The following is a 20,179-nucleotide window of genomic DNA, read 5'->3' as shown; positions in this document are numbered from 1 at the left end:
ACATAGGCAGAGGGCGAAGCAGGCTCCACGCAGGAAGCCTGATGTGGGACTCAATCCAGGGACTATGGGATCATGCCCTGAGCCAAAGGCAGACCCTCAACCGCTGAGCCGCCCAGGCGTCCCTCATCCAGGCTTCTGATGCTTCACTCCTTCACCTGAGCTGAATCAGGGCTTCCTATAGCACCAGGCACAGAGCAGGATCACAAGTCATGCTGTCATCCAGAATTCCATGGCTGCACAAGGAAGGGATTAAAAGCAATAGTGAATATCAACCCACTGGAAAGTGATGGGAGGAAGGGGAGGAATGAGACACTGAATTTTCTGGAGGGGGTGAAGGCAGAGGCAGCCCTGGGGGGCAAGGCATCTTGTGTTTTGTGAGAAATGCATTATGTCTCTGAAGTTAACTAAGCCACCAGGATGAGGAGGTTTTCAGAGAGAGACTAAGGAGAAGCCTGGATGTCCTCCAGCCACCACTTTTGTCCCCTAGAACAGAATTTCACACCAGTCCCATTCCCCAGCCCTCCTCCTTCTCCATCTGAGGCAGGTCAGGGATATGCCTCCAGGGGGTGCTCCACAGATCATGCCAGACCTGGGGACCTCCCAGCCCTAGGGTTGGCGCTGTCCGTGGTTCTGGAGCAAAGCTGAGTGAGTTCAGTTCAGTAGGGTCCCCCAACTCTGCCAGGGACCCTAATCCACAGGCACAAGGTCCCGAGCCCTAGGTCAGCAGGGCACCTAAGTCAGAGCAGTTTCAGAAAGTCTGGGTTCCCCTTGGGAAGGAGGATCCAGAAGAAGGGGTGGGAGTGGGCTGGGCTTATCTCTGTGCTTTCCCCCTCAACCCTCTTGTTGCCTTAACATTGATGCCAGCCTGGTGAAGCATAGGGTCAGGTCTTCTCTGAGGTTCCAGGTTATGCTCATGCTGTTGGCCCCTGGACCACACTTCAAGTAGGAAATCTGTGCCCCGATCTCCCCTCAAGTAGAGGATTAGGAAAGAGATGGTTGTTCACCAGAGCTCCTCATGTGCTGGACTCAGGGTTGTGCCTTTCTACAAACTGGTCCAGTGAGCCTTCACAACCATTCCTAGAGAGGACTGGCTAACAATTCTCCTCATTTGGCAGAGCAGGAAACTGCAACTCAAGGTGCTAAGCAATCTTCACAGGGTTTCACATTGTTAATGCGCCTTTGGAGGCTGGGGCTGCGACCTACACGTTCTTGATGCCATAGAGTGACTCCTGAATCCACTGTATTCTAGTCTCAGAAAAGCAGATGACGCACACTGGGGAAGTGTTTTATTTATAAGGGATAGAGACCATCATACGATAATCAGAACACGTGGCAGCAGACAGCAGAAGGTGAAACCCTCATAGGAGGGGGAATCGAGGGCAGCTCGGGTGGCTCAGTGGTTTAGCACCTGCCTTCAGCCCAGGGTGTGATCCTGGAGACCCAGGATGGAGTCCGGCGTCAGGATCCCTGCATGGAGCCTACTTCTCCCTCTGCCTGTGTCTCTGCCTTTCTCTCTCCCTCTCATTCTCTGTCTCTCTCTGTCTCTCTCTCTTTCTGTCTCTCATGAATAAATGAATAAAATCTTATTTAAAAAAAAAGGAGGGGGAATCGAAAGTGATGAAGATCATGTCTCCAAGGACCAGCCTCTATGCCATCTTCCAACTGGTTCAGGAGACTCTGCTGCTAATAGACACGCAGCATGCTCACCAGTAGTGACAGAGTAGATTTCACTTAGCATTTGCCACTGGAATGTCTCTAGAAGAGGAAGTTCCCCAGTGAACTTCATATCCTAGGGAAGCTTCCAAGCTCATCAGGCCTCCACTGAGAATTAAGGTCTCAGTGTGACCTACAGAGAGGGTAGTTTTTGAGAATGCTAGGCCAGCTATGGAGAAGCAGGGGACTGGGGAAGAAGCAGAGCATGAGGGGGAAGAATGTGCAGAAATTTGTTTAAAAAAAAAAAAAAAAAACCAGGGCGCCTGGCTGGCTCAGTTGGTGGAGCATGTGGCTCTTGATTTCAGGTTATGAGTTTGAGCCCCACCTTGGGTGCAGAGATTATGTAAAAATAAAATCTTAAAAAAAAAAAAAACAATTCACCTCACACCTGTCAGAATGGCTAAAATCAAAAACACAAAATGGGCGCCTGGCTGGCTCAGTCAGAATAGTGTGCAACCCTTGATCATGAATTTGAGCCCCATGTTTGGTGCAGAAATTACTAAAACAAAATAAACATTTTCCTTCAGGGATTTTATTTATTTATTTGAGAGAGTGAGATTAAATACAAGCTGGGGGGAGGAGAGGGAGAAGTAGACTCCCCACTGAGTAGGGAGCCAGACATGGGGCTCCATCCCAGGACCTCAGGATCACGACCTGAGCCGAAAGCAGACACTTAACTGACTGAGCCACCTATGTACCCCTAAAATAAAATAAACTTAAAAAGAAACCAACAGTGGCACCTGGATGGCTCAGTGGTTGAGCATCTGCCTTTGGCTCAGGTCGTGATCCCGGGGTCCTGGGATTGAGTCACACATCGGGCTCCCTGTGGGGAGCCTGCTTCTCCCTCAAAAACCAAAAAGCACAAGAAACAACAAGTGTTGGAGAGGCTGTGGAGAAAAAGGGACCCTCATGCACTGTTGGTGGGAATGTGAACTGGTGCAGCCACTTTGGAAAACAGTATGTAGGTTCCTCAAAAAAATTAAAAATAGTGGCACCTGGGTGACTCAGTTGGTTAAGTGTCTGCCTTTGGCTCAAGTCATTATTCTGGGGCTCTGTGGTCAAGCCCCACATCAGGCTTTCTGCTCAGCAAGGAGTCTGCTTCTCCCTCTGCCCCTCCCCTCCCCACTCATTCTCTCTTTCTCTTTGTCTCAAATAAATAAATGAAATATTTTTAAAATTTAAAAATAGAAATACCATATGATCCAGTAATTCCACCACTGACCGCTGAGTACCCCCAAAATACAAAAACACTAATTTAAAGGGACACATGCACCCTTATGTTTATTGCAACATTATTTAAAATAGCCAAATTCTGGAAGCAGCCCAAGTGTTCACTGATAGATGAATAGATAAAGAAGACATGGTACACACACACACATACACACACACTCAATGAAATACGAGCCATAAACAAGAATGAAATCTTGCCATTTGCACAACATTGATAGGTCAAGAGGGTATATGCTAAGTGAAATAAGTCAGTCAGAAAAAGACAATTACCATGATTTCACTCATGTGGAATTTGAGAGACAAAACAAATGAACAAAGAAAAAAGAAAGACCAAAAAAGATTAAAAAAAAAAAAAAGATTTGAGAGAGTGAGAGAGAGATAGCAGAAGCAGAGGGAGAGGGAGAAGCAGATTCCCCATTGAGCAGGGAGCCCAGCTCTGGGCTAGATCTCAAGACCCTGAGACCATGACCTGGCCTGAAGGCAGATGCTCAACCAACCAAGACACCCAGGAGCCCCCCAAAAACAGACTCTTTTTTTTATGAGTCAGAGAGAGAGAGAGAGAGGCAGAGACACAGGCAGAGGGAGAAGCAGGCTCCATGCACCGGGAGCCCGACGTGGGATTCGATCCCGGGTCTCCAGGATCACACCCTGGGCCAAAGGCAGGCGCTAAACTGCTGCGCCACCCAGGGATCCCTCAAAAACAGACTCTTAAATGGAGAACTGAAGGTTACCTGAGCAGAGGTGGATGGGGGGATGGGTGAAGTAGGTGAGGGAATAAGAACACACTTACAATGATGAGCACGTAGTAATGTATAGAATTGTTGAATCACTATATCCTACAACTGAAATTGCTATAACATCATATGTTAACTATACTGGAATTTTTAAAAAGATTTTATTTATTTATTCATGAGAGGCACACAGAGAGAGAGAGAGAGACTGAGAAAGAGAGGCAGAGACACAGGCAGAGGGAGAAGCAAGCTCCATGAGGGAGCCCAATGCAGGACTTGATCCTGGGACTCCGGGATCACACCCTGAGCTGAAGGCAGACGCTCAACCACTGAGCCACTCAGGCATCCCAACTATACTGGAATTAAAAGAAAAAGGCCACAGGTACAAAATAGTGTCATTTATGCTTAATCCCCAAAATGAAACTTAACACATAATCTCACTACAGTTTCAACCTCCTATAACTAGGGAGCAGGGGCTCTGGGAGCTCCAAACAGACCAGGTTCAGTGACTCCAAAGGCAGAGACACAAGCAGTGGTGAAACAAGAAAGGGATTTACTTGAAGGAGGCCAACACTGGGAAGACAGAAGACTAGCATCTCAAAGACTGTCTCCAGAATGCTGAAAACATTCCTAGGTTCCTATATGGAAAGTGGGGGCAGGGTGGTGCCTGGTTAAGTGGCTCAGCTGGTTAAGTGTCTGACTCTTGATTTTGGCTCAGGTTATGATCTCAGGGTCGTGAGACTGAGCCCCACATTGGGCTCCACACTCAGCACAGAGTCTACTGGAGATTCTCTCTCTCTCTCTCTCTCTCCCTCCCCTCCCCAACCCCTACCCACAAAAACCCCCACCCCACATCCCTTCATCCATCCCCACCCCAGCATATCTCTGAGCTTTCTCTTAAAAAAAGGAAAGGAAAGAAAATGTAGGGAAAAGACAGTTGAGGACATGCCGCTGGGCAGTAAAAGACAGGTGGATCATTGTCTTCGGGTCAGTCATGCCAGGTCTTACAGGCTCAGGACAGTTTTTATTGCTTGAGGGAGTAGTTTCAGTTCCCATCATGGGATGCTTTGCCCACAAGGTTTTTTGCTTAAGAGATAAGCTGCAAGGACGAACTGAATCAATTAGAAGTACTGAGGGGGCACCTGAGTGGTTCAGTCATTAAGGGTCTAATTCTTGATCTCAGCTCAGGTCTTGACACAGGGGTCGTGAGTTCAAGCCCCTTATTGAGCTCCACACTGGGCATGGAGCCTACTTACAACAAAGCGGGGGTGGGGCACCTGGATGGCTCAGTTAGTTGAGCAGCTGCTTTTGGCTCAGGTTATGTCCTGGGATTGAGCCTTGAGTTGGGCTCCCTGCTAAGCAGGGAGCCTGCTTCTCCCTCTCCTTCTGCCTGCTGCTCCCCCTGCTTGTGCTCTCTCTGTCAAATAAATAAATAAAATCTTTAAAAAAAAAAGGTCACCCTGACCTAGACTGAGGTCAAGGTCAGGGTGGGTCACCCTCTCCCCCCCTCCCAGAAATGTAGTCTTAACTGGTCAGTCAGGAAATTTTTGATCAGCACCAATGATCTGCCACAAGGATCTTCCTTCCATCCCCAAAGGAAGATGAGGTAATGTTCAGAAGACCCCATACCTTCAATTCCCAGCACCAGGGAAAGCAGCCTAGCCGGGACAAATCTTTTTCTTTTGCTAGCTTTCTTGTCCCATCTCCTTCCAGAAAAATTTGCATTTTGTACCTCAGTAGAAATGCTTAATGTCAGGCACTTACAATCAGAAAAGCTTGTTGCTGGGCATTTGCACTGCAGTGCCACTGGTGAAGTTCTGGCTGTTTTTGTTCTAGTGCTTTGTGGAAAAGAAATAACACATTAGTCCCACTTTAGAGAAAGGGAGAGAGTGAGCTCTTTCTTTGGTCCAGGCTCTCAACTGGGATCTGTGCAAGGACTCAGGTGTGAAGGACCAGCCAGCGTTGGCCAGGTGAAGCAGAGAGGCTGGGTCTCCAGGAGAGGGTCAGAACAACACAGATGTTGTAAGGAAGACAGCAGAGAGAAGTGCAGATGAGCAGTGCTAATGAAGGAAATTCAGCTAAGTAAATTGCAGGATGTAACGGGCTTTATTCCATGACTTATGAAGTGGTCAGCATCCCTTCCAGCAAAGAGACAGGTGCTCCGAGGAGCTGTACACAGTGGAAGGTTTATAGAGGCAGGAGGGTGGGGCAAGGGAGTTATTGTCAAAAGAAAGCAGGTATTTTCAGATCGGGCCATCTTTTTTCGGGGAGGGTATTAACTTGCAGGTGACCTCACCAGTGCTGATCAGGACGTTTCAGATCCACTGTTTAAAGAGCACATTTCTGGGAGAGCTTGAAACCACTGTTAGTCTTGGTTTGCTGTCATGGAGGCAAGTGTCTCCATTTTGAGTCTGTTTCTTCTTTCCTTTCCTTTCCTTTTTTTTTTTTAATTTTATTTATTTGAGAGAGAGATAATGAGAGAGAGTGAGAGAGAGAGAGCACAAGTGGAAGGGAGGAGCAGGCTCCCCACTGAGCAGGGAGCGTGACAAGGAGCTCAATCCTAAGACCCCAGGATCATAACCTGAGCCGAAGGCAGACGCTCAACTAACTGAGCCACCCAGGTGCCTCTGTTGTTTCTTTTTCAACAGTAGCTAGCAGTGAGGTCATGATGGACTTTAAATGCCAGGGGCAGGGATGCCTGGGTGGCTCAGTGGTTAAGCATCTGCCTTTGGCTCTGATTGTGAGCCTGGGGTCCTGGGAGGAAGTCCCACATTGGGCTCCCACGGGGAGCCTGCTTCTTCCTCTGACTATGCTCTGCCTTTCTCTCTGTCTCTCATGAATAAATAAATAAAATCTTTTAAAAAATGCCAGGGGTACCAGATGCTTATGTATTGTCTAAGGTTAGGGAGCCTTGAAGGGGTTTGTGCAAGGGATCCAGGGTTGGACACATCCCTGTGAGGCCCATAAATGACATAGGGAAGGGACTGGAGGTCAGGAGGTGAAGGAGTGTGATGGAAGAATTGACAGGTACAAGTGGGACGAGGAGAAGACCTGACAGAGATGATAAGATGCTGTATCATGAAGCAAATGGCAGGTCAAGGGGTTGGTCCTTCCCTGGGAGGCTTTGAAGAGTTCTGGGAAGGAGCATGAGCGAGCCCTAGGCCTGGTCATCCCCAGCCTCAGGGTAACTTGCCAGCAGGACCTTTCTGTCCAAAGAAGATAGCAGTAGGAGGCATGGAGCACACATGGTGAGACAGGACCTCTGTAGGTTGATTTCTGCATGTTAATTTCTTTAATGTCCACAACCACCTCTGAGGCAGGATGCATGATCTCTGATTTACAGAACAGGAAACAGGCACAGGGAAATGGAGCAACTTGCTGGATAGTCTATGTTTGAGCCCAAGTCAGCTCTGCCTGGGGACACATGGACAGTTTTTCCTGTTCATATTGCCACAGGGCTCCACATGCTTCACTGCTTAGTGCCTGACTCTTCTCCCCCAGGGATTGTGATTCCCCAGGCCAGCACCAAGCTCTGAGCAGTCCTCATTTGCTTGTCCTGATCTCTGAGTACTCGTTGGTGCTGGTGGCCTCCTCATCCTGAGGCTCCCTCAACTTCATCTCATGAAAGCTGAAGGAGGCATAATGCAGATCCTGTTGATCCCCTGAGGTAGGGGCATCCCCAGCAGGAGTCGCCTGGTCTTGGGGGCTGTCTGGCCAGGCCTTTTGCCTGGAACCCTAAGTAAAGGAGAAATAAAGGAGTAAGAGAAGGAATAAGGCAGGTGTAGTCCCCAAGGGAAGTTGGGCTAATGGGACATTTATTCATTCATCCTCCTATTCACACACACTTCCTATGTATTCAACTCTTCACTCATCCATTTAAAATTCTGTAAGGCAAAAAATAATCATAAAATAAAATAAAATTCTTTAATGTTACAACTGATTAGGCCACATTGAAGCTTATTAATCACATTTAATCCTCACACACACACACACACAAAACCCACAGCCCAGTAGGAATAATATCTATTCTCCCCATTTTACAGATAGGGAGACTGAGGTGGGGGAAGGTGAAGTTACTTGCCCAAGGCTACTCCTTGGCAGAGCCAGGAAAGAAAAGAAACTCAGGCCAGCTGTGTTATTGGAAATTTAAAAAGGAGGAAATACTTGAACAAAAACAATAATGAAGATAAAATTCCCAGAACTGAAGAAAGATAAACCACCTCAGCTGAAAAGTTCCCCACAAATACAAGAAAAAAGACCAGGACACCACATATTCTAATACAGTGTAGTAAATCTTATGAATATCACAACCAAAGAGAAAGGTGTGTATGTGCTGCCAAAGAGAGCACTCAAAGAGAAAAGTGTAAAAGTTTCCAGGGACAACGAGTGGATTACTTACAAATGTGCAAGACTCAGACAGACATAAAATCTCTTCTTCTTCTTCCTATTTTCTTTCTTTTATTTTTTGAGAGACAAGGAGCATGCAAGATAGCAGGGAGCAGAGGGAGAGAGAGCATCTCAAGCAGACTCCACACTGAGCACAGAGGCTGACATGGAGCTCAATCTTACCACCCTGGGATCATGACCTGAGCTGAAATCAAGAGTCAGATACTTAATCACCTAAGCCACCCAGGCGCCCCCAGACATTACATTTCTCAATGGCAAACCTAGGTACAAGAAACAATAGAGTAGGGATGCCTGGGTGGCTCAGCAGTTGAGCATCTGCCTTTGGCTCAGGGCATGATCTCATTCCCAGGATTGAGTCCCAAATTGGGCCCCCTATGAGGAGCCTGCTTCTCCCTCTGTCTATGTCTCTACTTCTCTCTGTGTATCTCTCATGAATAAATAAATAAAATCTTAAAAAGAAAAAAGAAACAATAGAGTTCAGTGTTGGGGCACCTGGGTGGCTCAGTGACTGAGGGTCTGCCTTTGGCTCAGGTCATAATCCCGGGATCCTGGGATCGAGTCCCACATCGGGCAACCTGCAGGGAACCTGCTTCTCCCTCTGCCTATGTCTCTGCCTCTCTCTCTGTGCCCTTCATAAATAAACAAAATCTTATTTATTTATTTATTTATTTATTTATGATAGGCACACAGTGAGAGAGAAAGAGGCAGAGACACAGGCAGAGGGAGAAGCAGGCTCCATGCACCAGGAGCCCGACGTGGGATTCGATCCCGGATCTCCAGGATCGTGCCCTGGGCCAAAGGCAGGCGCTAAACCGCTGCACCACCCAGGGATTCCAATAAACAAAATCTTAAAAAGAAAAATAAATATAGTGTTTAAAACATTGGAAGAAGGGGTTGCCTGGCTGGCTCAGTCAGTAGAGCTTGCGATTGTTGATCTTGAGGCTATGAGTTTGAGTCTCATGTTGGGTGTAAAGATTACTTAAAAGGAAAATAAAATAATAAAATAAAGCATTGAAGGAAAATCATTTTGATCCTAAAATTTATATCCTGCCAAATGAAACTCAAATATAGGACCATTACATAAAATTTCAAACACGTAAGTCCTCAGAAATCTTAATACAAGAGAATCCAAATTGAAAGCACATTGGGAGGAAGAATACAAATAAAACTAACAGGGGCACCTGGGTGGCTCAGTCGGTTAAAGCATCTATCTGCCTTTAGCTCAGGTCATGATCCCAGGGTGGTGGGATCAAGCCCCTGCCCCCCCCCCCCCCCCCATATCCAGCTCCCTGCTCAGCCGGCAGCCTGCTTCTCCTTCTCCCTCTACTGCTCCCCCTGCTGGTGCTCTTTCTCTCTCTGTCAAATAAATAAATAAAAATCATATTAAAAAAAAAGATAAAAGTAACAAAACCTGAAAATGCTGCAATAAATCTGGGGTACAAAGGTGTGACTCAGTAAAATGTGTGACTGTGTATTAAACAAAATACCAAAGAATAGAAAAATATTAGGTATGTTCATAATAATCTAGAGTGAAAAATGAAGATCTAGAAAAAGCAGCAACGTTGTAGAAAGTGTAGGGAAAGAAGCATGAGAGATATAAAAAGCACACTAAAGTTTTTCTTGGGTATAAGGGAGAGATTGATTTTTTAAGAGAGGAGAAAATGAAATATTGAAAAAAAATGGAACCAAGCAAAAGGGAAAGGTAAAATAGGAGAATGAAAACCGCATGTATTAATAAACATAGTAAACACAAATAGAGGAAGTCAAATTGGATTTGTAAAAACCTGGCTGGCTCAATTAGTAGAGCAGGAGATTCTTAATCTCAGGATTGTGAGTTAAAGCCCCACATTGGGTGTGGATCCTACTTAAAATTCAAAAAATTTTTAGGGATGCCTGGGTGGCTCAGCGGTTGAGCACCTGCTTTCAGCCCAGGGCGTAATCCCGGGATTCCTGGGTTTAAGTCCCACATTGGGCTCCCTGCATGGAGCCTGCTTCTCCCTCTGCCTATGTCTCCGCCTCTCTTTCTCTGTGTTTCTCATGAATAAATACATTAAATCTTTAAAAAATATTTTTTTTAATTTTAAAAATGAAAAGTTCTTTTTTAAAAAACTTGGTTATACTACTGTTTACAAAAATCACTTCTGAAGCATAAATAAAATGTTGCTGGAGAAACAAAGGATGGACATATAACAGACATCTTACTAGCCAATGACAAATTGTTGTATCTATATTAAGATCTAACCAAATAGACTTTAGAACAAAAAGTCTCAATAGAGAAGATCATGATGTATGATCAAATGTTCAATTCACTGAGAAGATCCAATATTTCTAAAACAGGTGGACTTACAACCTAGAAATCAAAAGTAGTATGCTCCACCTGCTGAGCCAGCCAGGTGCCCCTAACTAAGATACTTAAAAAAAATTTTTTAATGGGCTCCACATCCAATGTGGGGCTCAAACTCACAACCCTGAGATCAAGAGTCATATGCTTTTCCAACTGAGCCAGCAGATGCCCTGTGATATTTTCTAAATCGGGGGAAAAAAAAAAACCCTGTTGGGATGCCTGGGTGGCTCAGCAGTTGAGCGCCTGCCTTCAGCTCAGGGCCTGATCCCAGGATCCGGGATTGAGTCCCACATCGGGCTCCCTGCAAGGAACTTGCTTCTCCCTCTGCCTATGTCTCTGCCTCTCTCTCTCTGTCTCTCATGAATAAATAATCTAAAAAAAAAAAAAAGAAAAAAACTGTTAAAAATACTTCCATGTCTATATACAAATTATTAGAATAACAAGAGAGCTTAGGGGCACCTGGCTGGCTCAGTTGGAAGAGCGTGTGGCTCTTGATCTTGAGGTTGTCAGTTCACGCCCCACATTGGGTATAGAGATTACTTAAAAATAAAATCTTTTTTTTTAAAGATTTATTTATGATAGAGAGAGAGAGAGAGAGGCAGAGACACAGGAGGAGGGAGAAGCAGGCTCCATGCGGAAGACTGACGTGGAACTTGATCCCAGGACTCCAGGATCGCACCCTGGGCAAAAGGCAGGCACTAAACCGCTGAGCCACCCAAGGATCCCCTTAAAAATAAAATCTTAAAACAAAACTGGGGCATCTGGTGGCTCAGTGGTTGAGCATCTGCCTTTGGCTTAGGTCGTGATCCTGGGGTCCTGGGATCTAGTCTCTTACCGGGCTCCCAGGAGGGAGCCTGCTTCTTCTTCTGTCTATGCCTCTGCCTTTCACTGGGTCTCTCATGAATAAATAAATAAGTTCTTAAAAAAAAAAACTAACGAGAGCTTAGCAAGCTGGGAAAATATAAGATCAATAAACATGTCATTGCTTTTCATGCGTTGCTGCATCTACTGAGAGAATGAAGACAATTCTGAGCACCCAGATCAGCACTCCGAAGAGGTGAGTGTCACAGTGAGGAGATGAACATTTACAGTGAAGCCCCAGAAGAACTCTGCAGGGGCGTTGGGCCTCACCAAGGTAGAGAGTAGAAGATGTATAGATAAATTGAGGAACTGGCTACTGCTCAATCTTTTACCACCTACCGCCCATAGTCCATGTTACAGGAACATCTGTGACCAGAGGATGGAGTCTGAGTGTGCTCACTTCTCCATCAATGATTCAGGAGAGTGAGTCGTTTATTGAAATACAAAATCTTTTAGGAGAAAAATACAGGAGGGTGCCTGGATGGCTCAGTTGGTTAAGCGGTTTAGACCGCATCTGCCTTTGGCTCAGGTCATGATCCCCAGGTCCTTTAAAAGAGCCCCCCCCCCCCACATTGTGCTTCTCTGCTCAGCAGGGAGCCTGCTTCTCTTTCTCTCCTTCTGCCCCTCCCCGTTTGTACTCTCTCTCTGCCGCTCTCTCTCAAATAAATAAATAAAATCTAGGAAAAGAAAGAAAAAAGAAAAGAAAAATATATCTGCAGAGGATGCATGAGGCCAGGTGTTTCTTGTGTAGTATCTGCTGTGTAATCCAAAAGGACAAGTTGATTTAATATAATTCAATATAATGATGACATTATATTTGCATCAAATTCAGCTGCTTGGTTCAGCAAGCCATGACAGTTAAAAACCAGAATATCACAAATTTTCCAGATGGTATCTCTATCTCTGTAAAAGCATGGTGCAGTACGCTTATGAATAGATCTAAAACACTCCAGCTACCAAAACAAGAATCTAAATGACACCTAAGGCCAATTTGTAATTTTATAAAATTCTAAAACACTTTATAGGGATCCCTGGGTGGCGCAGCGGTTTGGCGCCTGCCTTTGGCCCAGGGCAAGATCCTGGAGACCCGGGATCGAATCCCACGTCGGGCTCCCGGTGCATGGAGCCTGCTTCTCTCTCTGCCTGTGTCTCTGCCTCTCTCTCTCTGTGACTATCATAAATAAATAAAAATTTAAAAAAAAAAAGAAATTTAAAACACTTTATAAAATTTTTAAGTTTCTTCTTCTTCTTCTTCTTCATCTCTATACCCAATGTGGGGCTCGAATTCATGACCCAGAGATCGTAAGTTGCATGCTCCTCCCACTGAGTCAGTCAGGCATTGACTCGTTGTAAATTTTTTTTAATTAATTAATTTATTTGAGAGAGAGAGAGTGTGTGTGCTTGCAAATTGGGGTAGGGAGCAAAAGGAGAGAGAGAGAGAGTTAAGCAGATTTTGCGCTGAGCACAGAGTCTGGTACAGGGCTCCATCTCAGGACCCTGAGATCATGACCTGAGCTGAAATCAAGAGCCAGCTGCTCAACTGAGCCACCCAGAAGTCCCAATGCTTATATATTTTTAATCAATATTTTAATTCTAAAAAAAAATATTTTAATTCTGCATATCATTGATGAGTGATCAGAAAATGCATTTTTAAAAAGATTTTATTTATTTATTCATGAGAGACACACACAGAGAGAGAGGCAGGGACATAGACAGAGGGAGAAGCAGGCTCCCCATGGGGAGGTCCATGCAGGACTTGATCCCAAGACCACAGGATCATACCCTGAGCCAAAGGCAGATGCTCAATGGCTGAGCCACCCAGGCGTCCCAGAAAATGCATTTTTAAAAAGATAACATTTATAATAGTAACAAAACTAGCATTAAGGAAGTAAAATAACAAAAGGAAGACCTATCTGAAGGAGTCCTACATCTTTTTTGAAAAAAATTTAAACTAATAGATCCCTGTTTTTGTGGACAAGAAGACTTGAATTCACAAACAAGTAAATTCTTCCCAAGTTGATCTATAGATTCAATGTAATTCCAGTAAAAATACCAACAGGGGTGTTTATTGGGAACTTGACAAACTGATTCTAATGTTTAAATAGAAGAGCAAAAGGCTGAGAATAGCCAAGACACTATTAGATAAAATTAAGGAAGGGATCCTGCTCTATCAGATATCAGTACTTGGTCTTGAATCTACAGATCGGTTGCCTTGCCTCTAGAGATAGTTCTGGCTCAGACAGTTAAATTGACCACTGGAATAGAATAGAGGCCACAGACAGAGGCCCACATGTGTACTGAATTTTGATGTATGACAGAGTGGTGTGGCAGATCAGCAGAGGGGCAAGAGAAAGGTTATTCCATACACGAAGGAGAAACATATAAAGGTCAGCGCTGCACCCTACACAAAAATCAACTCCAAGTAGATTAAGTCTTTACATGTCCAAAGGAATACATAAAACTTTTAGTAGGAATTATACTTGAGGGATGTACTTGGGGGACTCAGTGGTTGAGCATCTGCCTTTGGCTCAGATCGTGATCCCAGAGTCCTGGGATCGAGTCCTGCATCAGGCTCCCCGAAAGGAACCTGCTTCTCCCTCTACCTATATTTCTGCCTCTCTCTGTGTGTGTCTCTCATGAATAAATAAATAAATAAATAAATTCATGAGACACAGAGAAAGAGGGAGGCAGAGATATAGGCAGAGGGACAAGCAGGCTTTATGCAGGGAGCCTGATGTGGGACTCAATCCCGGGCCCCCAGGATCATGCCCTGAGCCAAAGACAGATGTTCAACCTCTGACCCACCCAGGCATCCCAAATAAATAAAATCTTAAAAAAAAAAAAAAAAAAAACTACACTTGAATATCCGTCTAATCTTAGAATAAGAAAGGTTTTCTTAAATGAGACCCAAAAGTCACTAAACAAAAAAGAGGAGATTGGGGAATATGGTTATATTACTATTAAGAACGTACACTCATCAAAGATCACCTTTAAAAAGTAAAGACAAATTACTGAGAAAAGTTATTTATAGTGTGTATAACCAAGAAAAAAATTAGTATGAAGACGCACAAGCTCTCCAATAAATTCAATAAGAAAGTCAAACACCTAGGCTCCTGGGTGGCTCAGTTGGTTAAGTATCTGCTTGGGTCATGATCCCCAGGGTCTTGGGATCGAGTCCCAGAATCCCATGTCAGGTTCCCTGCTCAGTGAGGAGTCTGCTTCTCCTTCTGCCTCTGCCCCTCCCCCCTGCTCATGGGCTCTCACTCACTCTCTCTCTTTCAAGTAAATAAATAAAATCTTAGAAAGAAAGAAATGAAAGAAAGAAAGAAAGAAAGAAAGAAAGAAAGAAAGAAAGAAAGAAAGAAAGAAAGAAAGAAAAAGAAAGAAGGAAGAAAGTCAAACACCCAATAGGAAAATGGGCTGCAGATAGGACCAGGCACTTTAGAGAGGAGGTGTTCATATGCCAATGAAGACAGAGATTTTCATCCTCATTGGAACGAATGAAGTGCAGATCAATACTATAGTTATATAGTGAGACGACAAAAAATTCCGAAAATCAAGTGCTGCAGATATTATAGATCAACAGGATCTGATAGGCACAGATGGGTATATTAATGGATGCATTCATTTGCTTTGGAAAACCATTTGTCATGATCTTGTAAATTGGAACATTCACATACCCCTGACCTAGTAATCAAATTCTTAAATAATGCTGAAGAAAAATTCTTGCATGTGAATGCAATGAGATATGAACAGAAACATCTGGAGCAACTCAAATGTCCACCCACAGGAACTTAGGCAATAGACATAATCATAAAATGAAACAGGCAACTGTAACTTCATGCAACATAGATGCATCTCTGTGACGTCACTAGTAGTGGTGAGTCTGCAAAGCTAGTCCAAGAGGAGTGAACAGAGTGTGAAGCCTTTGCAGGTTCAGAAGCAATTAAACTGAATAGCAGATATTTCAGGCATATATATGTGGGATAACGCTAGCAAATGAAGATTCAGAGCAATGGTTAAAGGGATATGTCACAGAGCAACACGAGCAGATATAAGTTATGGTCAGTGTTTGAGGTGAGTGTTTGGTGGGTTCACAGTTGCTTATCATATTGCAAATAAAACGAGTAAGTACAAGTGAACAATGCTTGTTCCCATGATAAGAGCTTAGCCATGAATAAAGTATTTTGGATAACTCCATTTAGGGCAACACGGGCTCAATTTTATAGAAGGGCAGGGGCACCTGGATGGCTCAGTGGTTGAGCGGCTGCCTTCAGCTTCGGTTGTGATGCTAAGGTTGTGGGATCGAGTCCTGCATGGGGCTCCCTGCAGGGAGCCTGCTTCTCCCTCTGCCTGTGTCTCTGCCTCTCTCTCTGTGTGTCTCTCATGAATAAATAAATAAAACCTTTACAAATAAATAAATAAACATCAGACCAAGAAACGTGACTCGATTCTCTAAGCAACGGGCATAGACAACATCACTGAAACTCCAGAACGGCTGGAAAGCGATCGATTTTGGGAGAGGCTCTGTCTGGCTGTATCTAGCAAAGAGGTGAGGTGGGCTCAGTGATCAGCAGGAGTGGAACAAGAGTTGACCAGAGGGTCATTGGGTCACTGGGAGATGAAGGGGAAGAACAGAAGAGAAGTCAATCCCCAGCTGTCTGCCCAGGTGGCCAGACTGGAGCAGGGGTGGGGAAATGTGGAGGAGCTCCATCTGGACTCCGAATGGACAAACCTAGCTCCCATCCCCACCCCCATGCGAAAGAAGACGCCAGCATCACTCACCCAGGCAGCGGTACCCATGACAGGATCTTCATCATCCATGCCGTCTCCACTCCCAGATGTCTGCTTCCTGCGGGCTTTCATTCTAAAGGGAGAAACCAGCACCTGTAGCCAGGGTGGCTCAGGTACACATGGGCAGGCTTCCTGCTCCCTGGTGAAATGGCACCCAAACCCCGGAACCAGCCTCAGACCTTCCTGATGTTCAAGTAAGCACTCCATTCCCCTGGATGAGTGGATATTTGGCCAGACCAAATGTCCATCACTAAAGAACTCTCTCATATGTAAAAACTTGGGCCCCCGGTGGTCATTGCAGTGTTATTCGTGATAGCCAAAAAGTAGAAACAACCCAAATGTCTATCAATACATGAGTGACCAATACAATGTGCTTCATCCATGTGATAGGATGGTATATGGAAATAAAAATAGGACAGGATACTGATGCACGAACCCTGAAAACATCACGCTAAGTGGAAGAGGTCAGTCACAAAGCACCATGTGTTGTAGGATTCCACCTATACAGAGTGTCTGAAATGAGCAAATGTAGAGAGACAAAAGAGATTGCCTAGGGCTGGGGGGGGGGGCAGGATGAAAATTAGGGAGTGGAGGGTTTCTTTCATTTGTTTCCTTTTCTTTTGGGGCTGATGAGTCCTATAATTGGGGTAATGCATGCACAACTCTGAATGCACTAAAAGGCATTGAACTGTACGCTGTAAATGTACGGGAATTACATCTCAATGAAATTGTTATATCCCCCACCCCCACCCCCAAAAAAGACCCCCTCTGGATCTACTCTACTCTACCCTGCATTTCTGGGATTAAGTGACCTCTCTCTGCATTCCCTGTAGTTCCCCAACATAGACTTACATGCAAAAGAAGGAGAGGCACAGACATAGGAACAGCAGAGCAGTGGCACCAGCACCTCCAAGAGCTGCAGGCATGGCTCCTGCCAGGAATACCGATTTCCCTGCAGAGAAGAGGTGTGAAACTCCCTACCAGCACTCAATCTCTTGCCTTCCTACCTCCTCCCAGAACGTGCTGCAGGGCCTGCTTGGGCCCCAGAGATGGGAGACCATAACTCACCAATCACCTTCTGTCCAGGCCCCCGCCTCAGCTTCAGGCCTCCTTTTTTCTAGGATCCGGACTCCCTCCTCCCACACCTCTGCCCCCAAGAGCACCCAGACCTGGCAGCAACAGGACAGTGGCGCTCTGTTTCCCGTGCGCATTCCAGGCCTCGCAGCTGAGTCTGAGGCCAGAGCCCAGCGGCCCACGGAGGCTCAGGGAGCTGTTGGCCCAGGGCCCCTCAGAGCTGGAGGTGACAGTCAAGGAGGCATTGCTGTGGTTCCGCTCCAGCAGCCCCTCCCCCAGGCGCCAGCGCAGGGTGGGGGCCGGGCGCGCGTGGGAGGAGCAGGTGCACTGCAGCGCCTCGCCCTCCCAGGAGCAGGAGGGGCTGAGCGGCCGCGGGGGGTCTGGGAGAGGGAAGAGAAGGGGTCAGCGGTGCCCCTGCTCCCCAGGCCCCGGTGTCCTGCCGCCAGGAGTCCCCTCACTCACAGACCACAGAGAGGTGCAGGGAGACGTGCTGGGAGCCCAGCGAGTTCTGAGCTCGGCAGGTGAAGTCTCCTTGCTCCGAAACCCCTACTTGAGGCAGGTCCAGGATGGGACTTCTGTAGATGGGGGTGGCATTCAGGGCGGGGGACCCCTGGAACCAGCTCAGCTCCGCAGGGGGGTTGCTGTCAGCAGCACAGAGCAGTTGCAGAGCCCAGCTCTTCTGGATGAGAATGGATGAGGTGTTTTCCAGAATCTTCAGGGCTTTGGGACAGAGATGGAGAGAGGGAGAGGGAGAGACAGGGCATCAGCTGTGGGAGGCTCTCAGTCTCCATCCCTCCCTCCTTCCCAGGATCCCATTGCATCTCTCCTTCCTTGACCCACTGAGTTGATTCCATCAGGGCTGAAAAGCTGGGCTTTAACACCCAAAAGAGGTTGACCTCAAGTGTCTGGGCCTCATATCTTCAGGGGAGACTCAGTGTCCCACTAGGACATGCCTGGACTGTCCAGTGGCTTCACTCAGTGAACACAGCAGGAAATAGGGGTGGAGGGGTAGGAAGAGTGCCAGAGCAGTGCCATTGGTAAAGTGAAATGGGCTTTGAATTGTGTGTTTGTGCATGCTTGCACATGACAGTAGAGGTGCATGGACCCATGGGATGTGCAGGAGGGAGGGTGCTGATTTTTAACCTTGCTTTCCCCATATCTGATCCTATTCAATCTATGATCCCTACCCTCTTGTTGGGGGCTGACTCCCTACCCCCACGTCAGGGCCAGGTCCCAGCCCCCCAAGAAGACAGATTATTTCCTACCTGCAACATCACTGAAGAAGATGCTGATGGTGAGGTTCTGGGGAGCGTCTAGGATGGAAAGATATGGCCCTGCTTCAGATGTGAAGATTGGAATGGAAGTAGACCCAGCACCCAGGGAGGGGTTGGGGAACACAGGGAAGGTGGACATGACTGTCCCTGTTGACTCTTCACCTACCCTCCCAAAGGGTATTCACGCATTCACACAATCCCCACTGCCCTGAGGGATCCAGCCATCTCTCCAGCACTCACAGGACACATTGAGCCTGATGGTTCTCTCCACGGTGCTCTGAGCTCCTGGCAGGGACACCCGACAGGTGAGGTTGCTGCCATGGTCCTGCAGCCTCGGGGTGAGGGTCAGCACTGAGGAGGACACGGTCTGGGGGTCCAGCCGGTCCAGAGCACCCCCTACCCAGGAGAAGGTGAGAGGTCTTCCCCCTTCGCAGAATCCCGGCAGACTGCAGGTCAGGTTTTGGGGGAAGCCAGACCTCAGGGGCTCCAGAAAGTGGATGTCCGGTTTCTGTGTCAGGGCTGAGGAGGAGAGAGGGAGGTGCCTGGGCCCTGGGCTTGTGGGGACCCAGAGTGTGACCCTGAGAGGGACCAGGGCCTCAGGGCATAAGCTGACCCCAGGCCCGCATGTCTCTTCCCACCATCCTAGCCCCCAGACCTGGAGCAGGGAATGTTCCAGTGTCCTGTTCCTGTTCTAAGATGGGAGTTTCCAGGTCCCAGAGCCCTCTCCTGAGGCCACTGCCATACCTGCCACCTTCAGGGTCAGCTTCTTATCTCTGTAAGTATATCTCACGGTATCTCTCTCCACTCGGAATTGGTAGACTCCCTGGTCCTTCGTCCTGGCCTCTCTGATTCTCAGGGAGCAGTTGCTGTCCAGGGGGTTCCCGATGAGGTGGAATCGGTCCTGGGTCTCTGTCTTCACCTTTATCCTTCGGTTATTTGTAGCCACAGGCTGGGAATTGTGTATGTTGTCCCCATCTCGGAACCAGTACATATATGGGATCCCAGAGGAATACCACCAGCTCCAGGGGTAGGAGAAAGAGCAGGGCACGTCTGCACACAGACCCTCCTGCACTGTTACTGATTCCTGCACTCGGAGCTCATACTCTGCATTCTCCTGCAGGGACCCTGGGGGGACACAGAGGCTTGGCGGTGGGTCCAGCCCACTCCCACCTGTGCCCAACCCCCCTCCCTTGGCCCACTTACCCCCCCACAGCAGGGGCAGCAGCAGTAGGGGTAGCATGTCTGCAGCCACCAGGGCAGGAACGTGGGTGTAGATCCCTCTGTCAGGGAAGGAAATGCCCTGAAGGAGGGGTGAGGCCGAGAAAGCCCCAACAGGAAGCAGTGTGTGACAGAGCTGTGGTCACCATGGATGGGGAACTTGGGCAACAGGAGCCATGGTGGGTGGTGAGGTGGGGGCTGAGAAATTATTATGTCTCACCTCTGCATCTGACACAGCAGGTTAAAATACCGAGGCCCCTGGAGGCTGGCATGCTTGTCCAGATGTAAGTCTGGACAGTGATTGCCTTCCAAATGATGTTTAAATCAAGAGTGAGTTTAGCAAAGGGCCAGAGACGCTAGAAAAGAGAAACAGGGAGTATGCAGGCAGCCTCAACTCCTTCCCCCAGCTCTTTCTCTTCCCAGTTCCCCATCAGTCTCTGTGTCCAGTCCAGGGGCTGCTTCAGGGAATGCCAGGCAAGGGCAGTAGGTCTTGGCTCTTCATCATGTCCTATAGTCCCTTAGACATGTACCAA

At 47.0% G+C, this 20,179-nt stretch overlaps 1 protein-coding gene across 4 annotated transcripts; it reads right to left on the bottom strand.

Annotated features, from left to right (window-relative positions):
• LOC476396 (sialic acid-binding Ig-like lectin 5) lies at window positions 1-20,007 on the bottom strand. 4 transcript variants are annotated; one of them, XM_038527964.1, is made up of 10 exons: window positions 19,867-20,007; window positions 19,632-19,708; window positions 19,173-19,553; window positions 18,669-18,947; window positions 18,420-18,467; window positions 17,617-17,874; window positions 17,250-17,534; window positions 16,933-17,032; window positions 16,072-16,153; window positions 1-233 (listed from the first exon to the last, which is right to left on the bottom strand). In XM_038527964.1, exons 1-10 carry the CDS (start codon window positions 19,872-19,874, stop codon window positions 216-218), a joined length of 1,536 nt encoding a protein of 511 aa, XP_038383892.1. In that variant the 5' UTR covers window positions 19,875-20,007; the 3' UTR covers window positions 1-215. The 4 variants fall into 4 exon arrangements, 3 of the variants coding, with proteins under 3 accessions (XP_038383892.1, XP_038383891.1, XP_038383893.1); XM_038527963.1 differs by lacking the exon at window positions 1-233 and adding an exon at window positions 6,944-7,409; XM_038527965.1 differs by lacking the exons at window positions 1-233; window positions 17,250-17,534 and adding an exon at window positions 6,944-7,409.
• Window positions 20,008-20,179: the final 172 nt, after the last annotated feature.

Source organism: Canis lupus, chromosome 1 (assembly GCF_011100685.1).
Source record: "Canis lupus familiaris isolate Mischka breed German Shepherd chromosome 1, alternate assembly UU_Cfam_GSD_1.0, whole genome shotgun sequence".
Taxonomy (NCBI): domain Eukaryota; kingdom Metazoa; phylum Chordata; class Mammalia; order Carnivora; family Canidae; genus Canis; species Canis lupus.
Note: the sequence above shows the minus strand (reverse complement) of the source record. Positions and strands in the feature narration are given on the sequence as shown.

Bases quoted from the DNA above. Each gene is read 5' to 3' on its own strand.
- LOC476396 (XM_038527963.1), bottom strand. The intron at 19,554-19,631 runs GTAAGTGGGCCA...GTGTCCCCCCAG, and splicing joins GCTGCCCCTGCTGTGGGGGG to GGTCCCTGCAGGAGAATGCA. The intron at 7,410-16,071 runs GTGAGTGATGCT...TCCTTTACTTAG, and splicing joins TCATGGGTACCGCTGCCTGG to GGTTCCAGGCAAAAGGCCTG.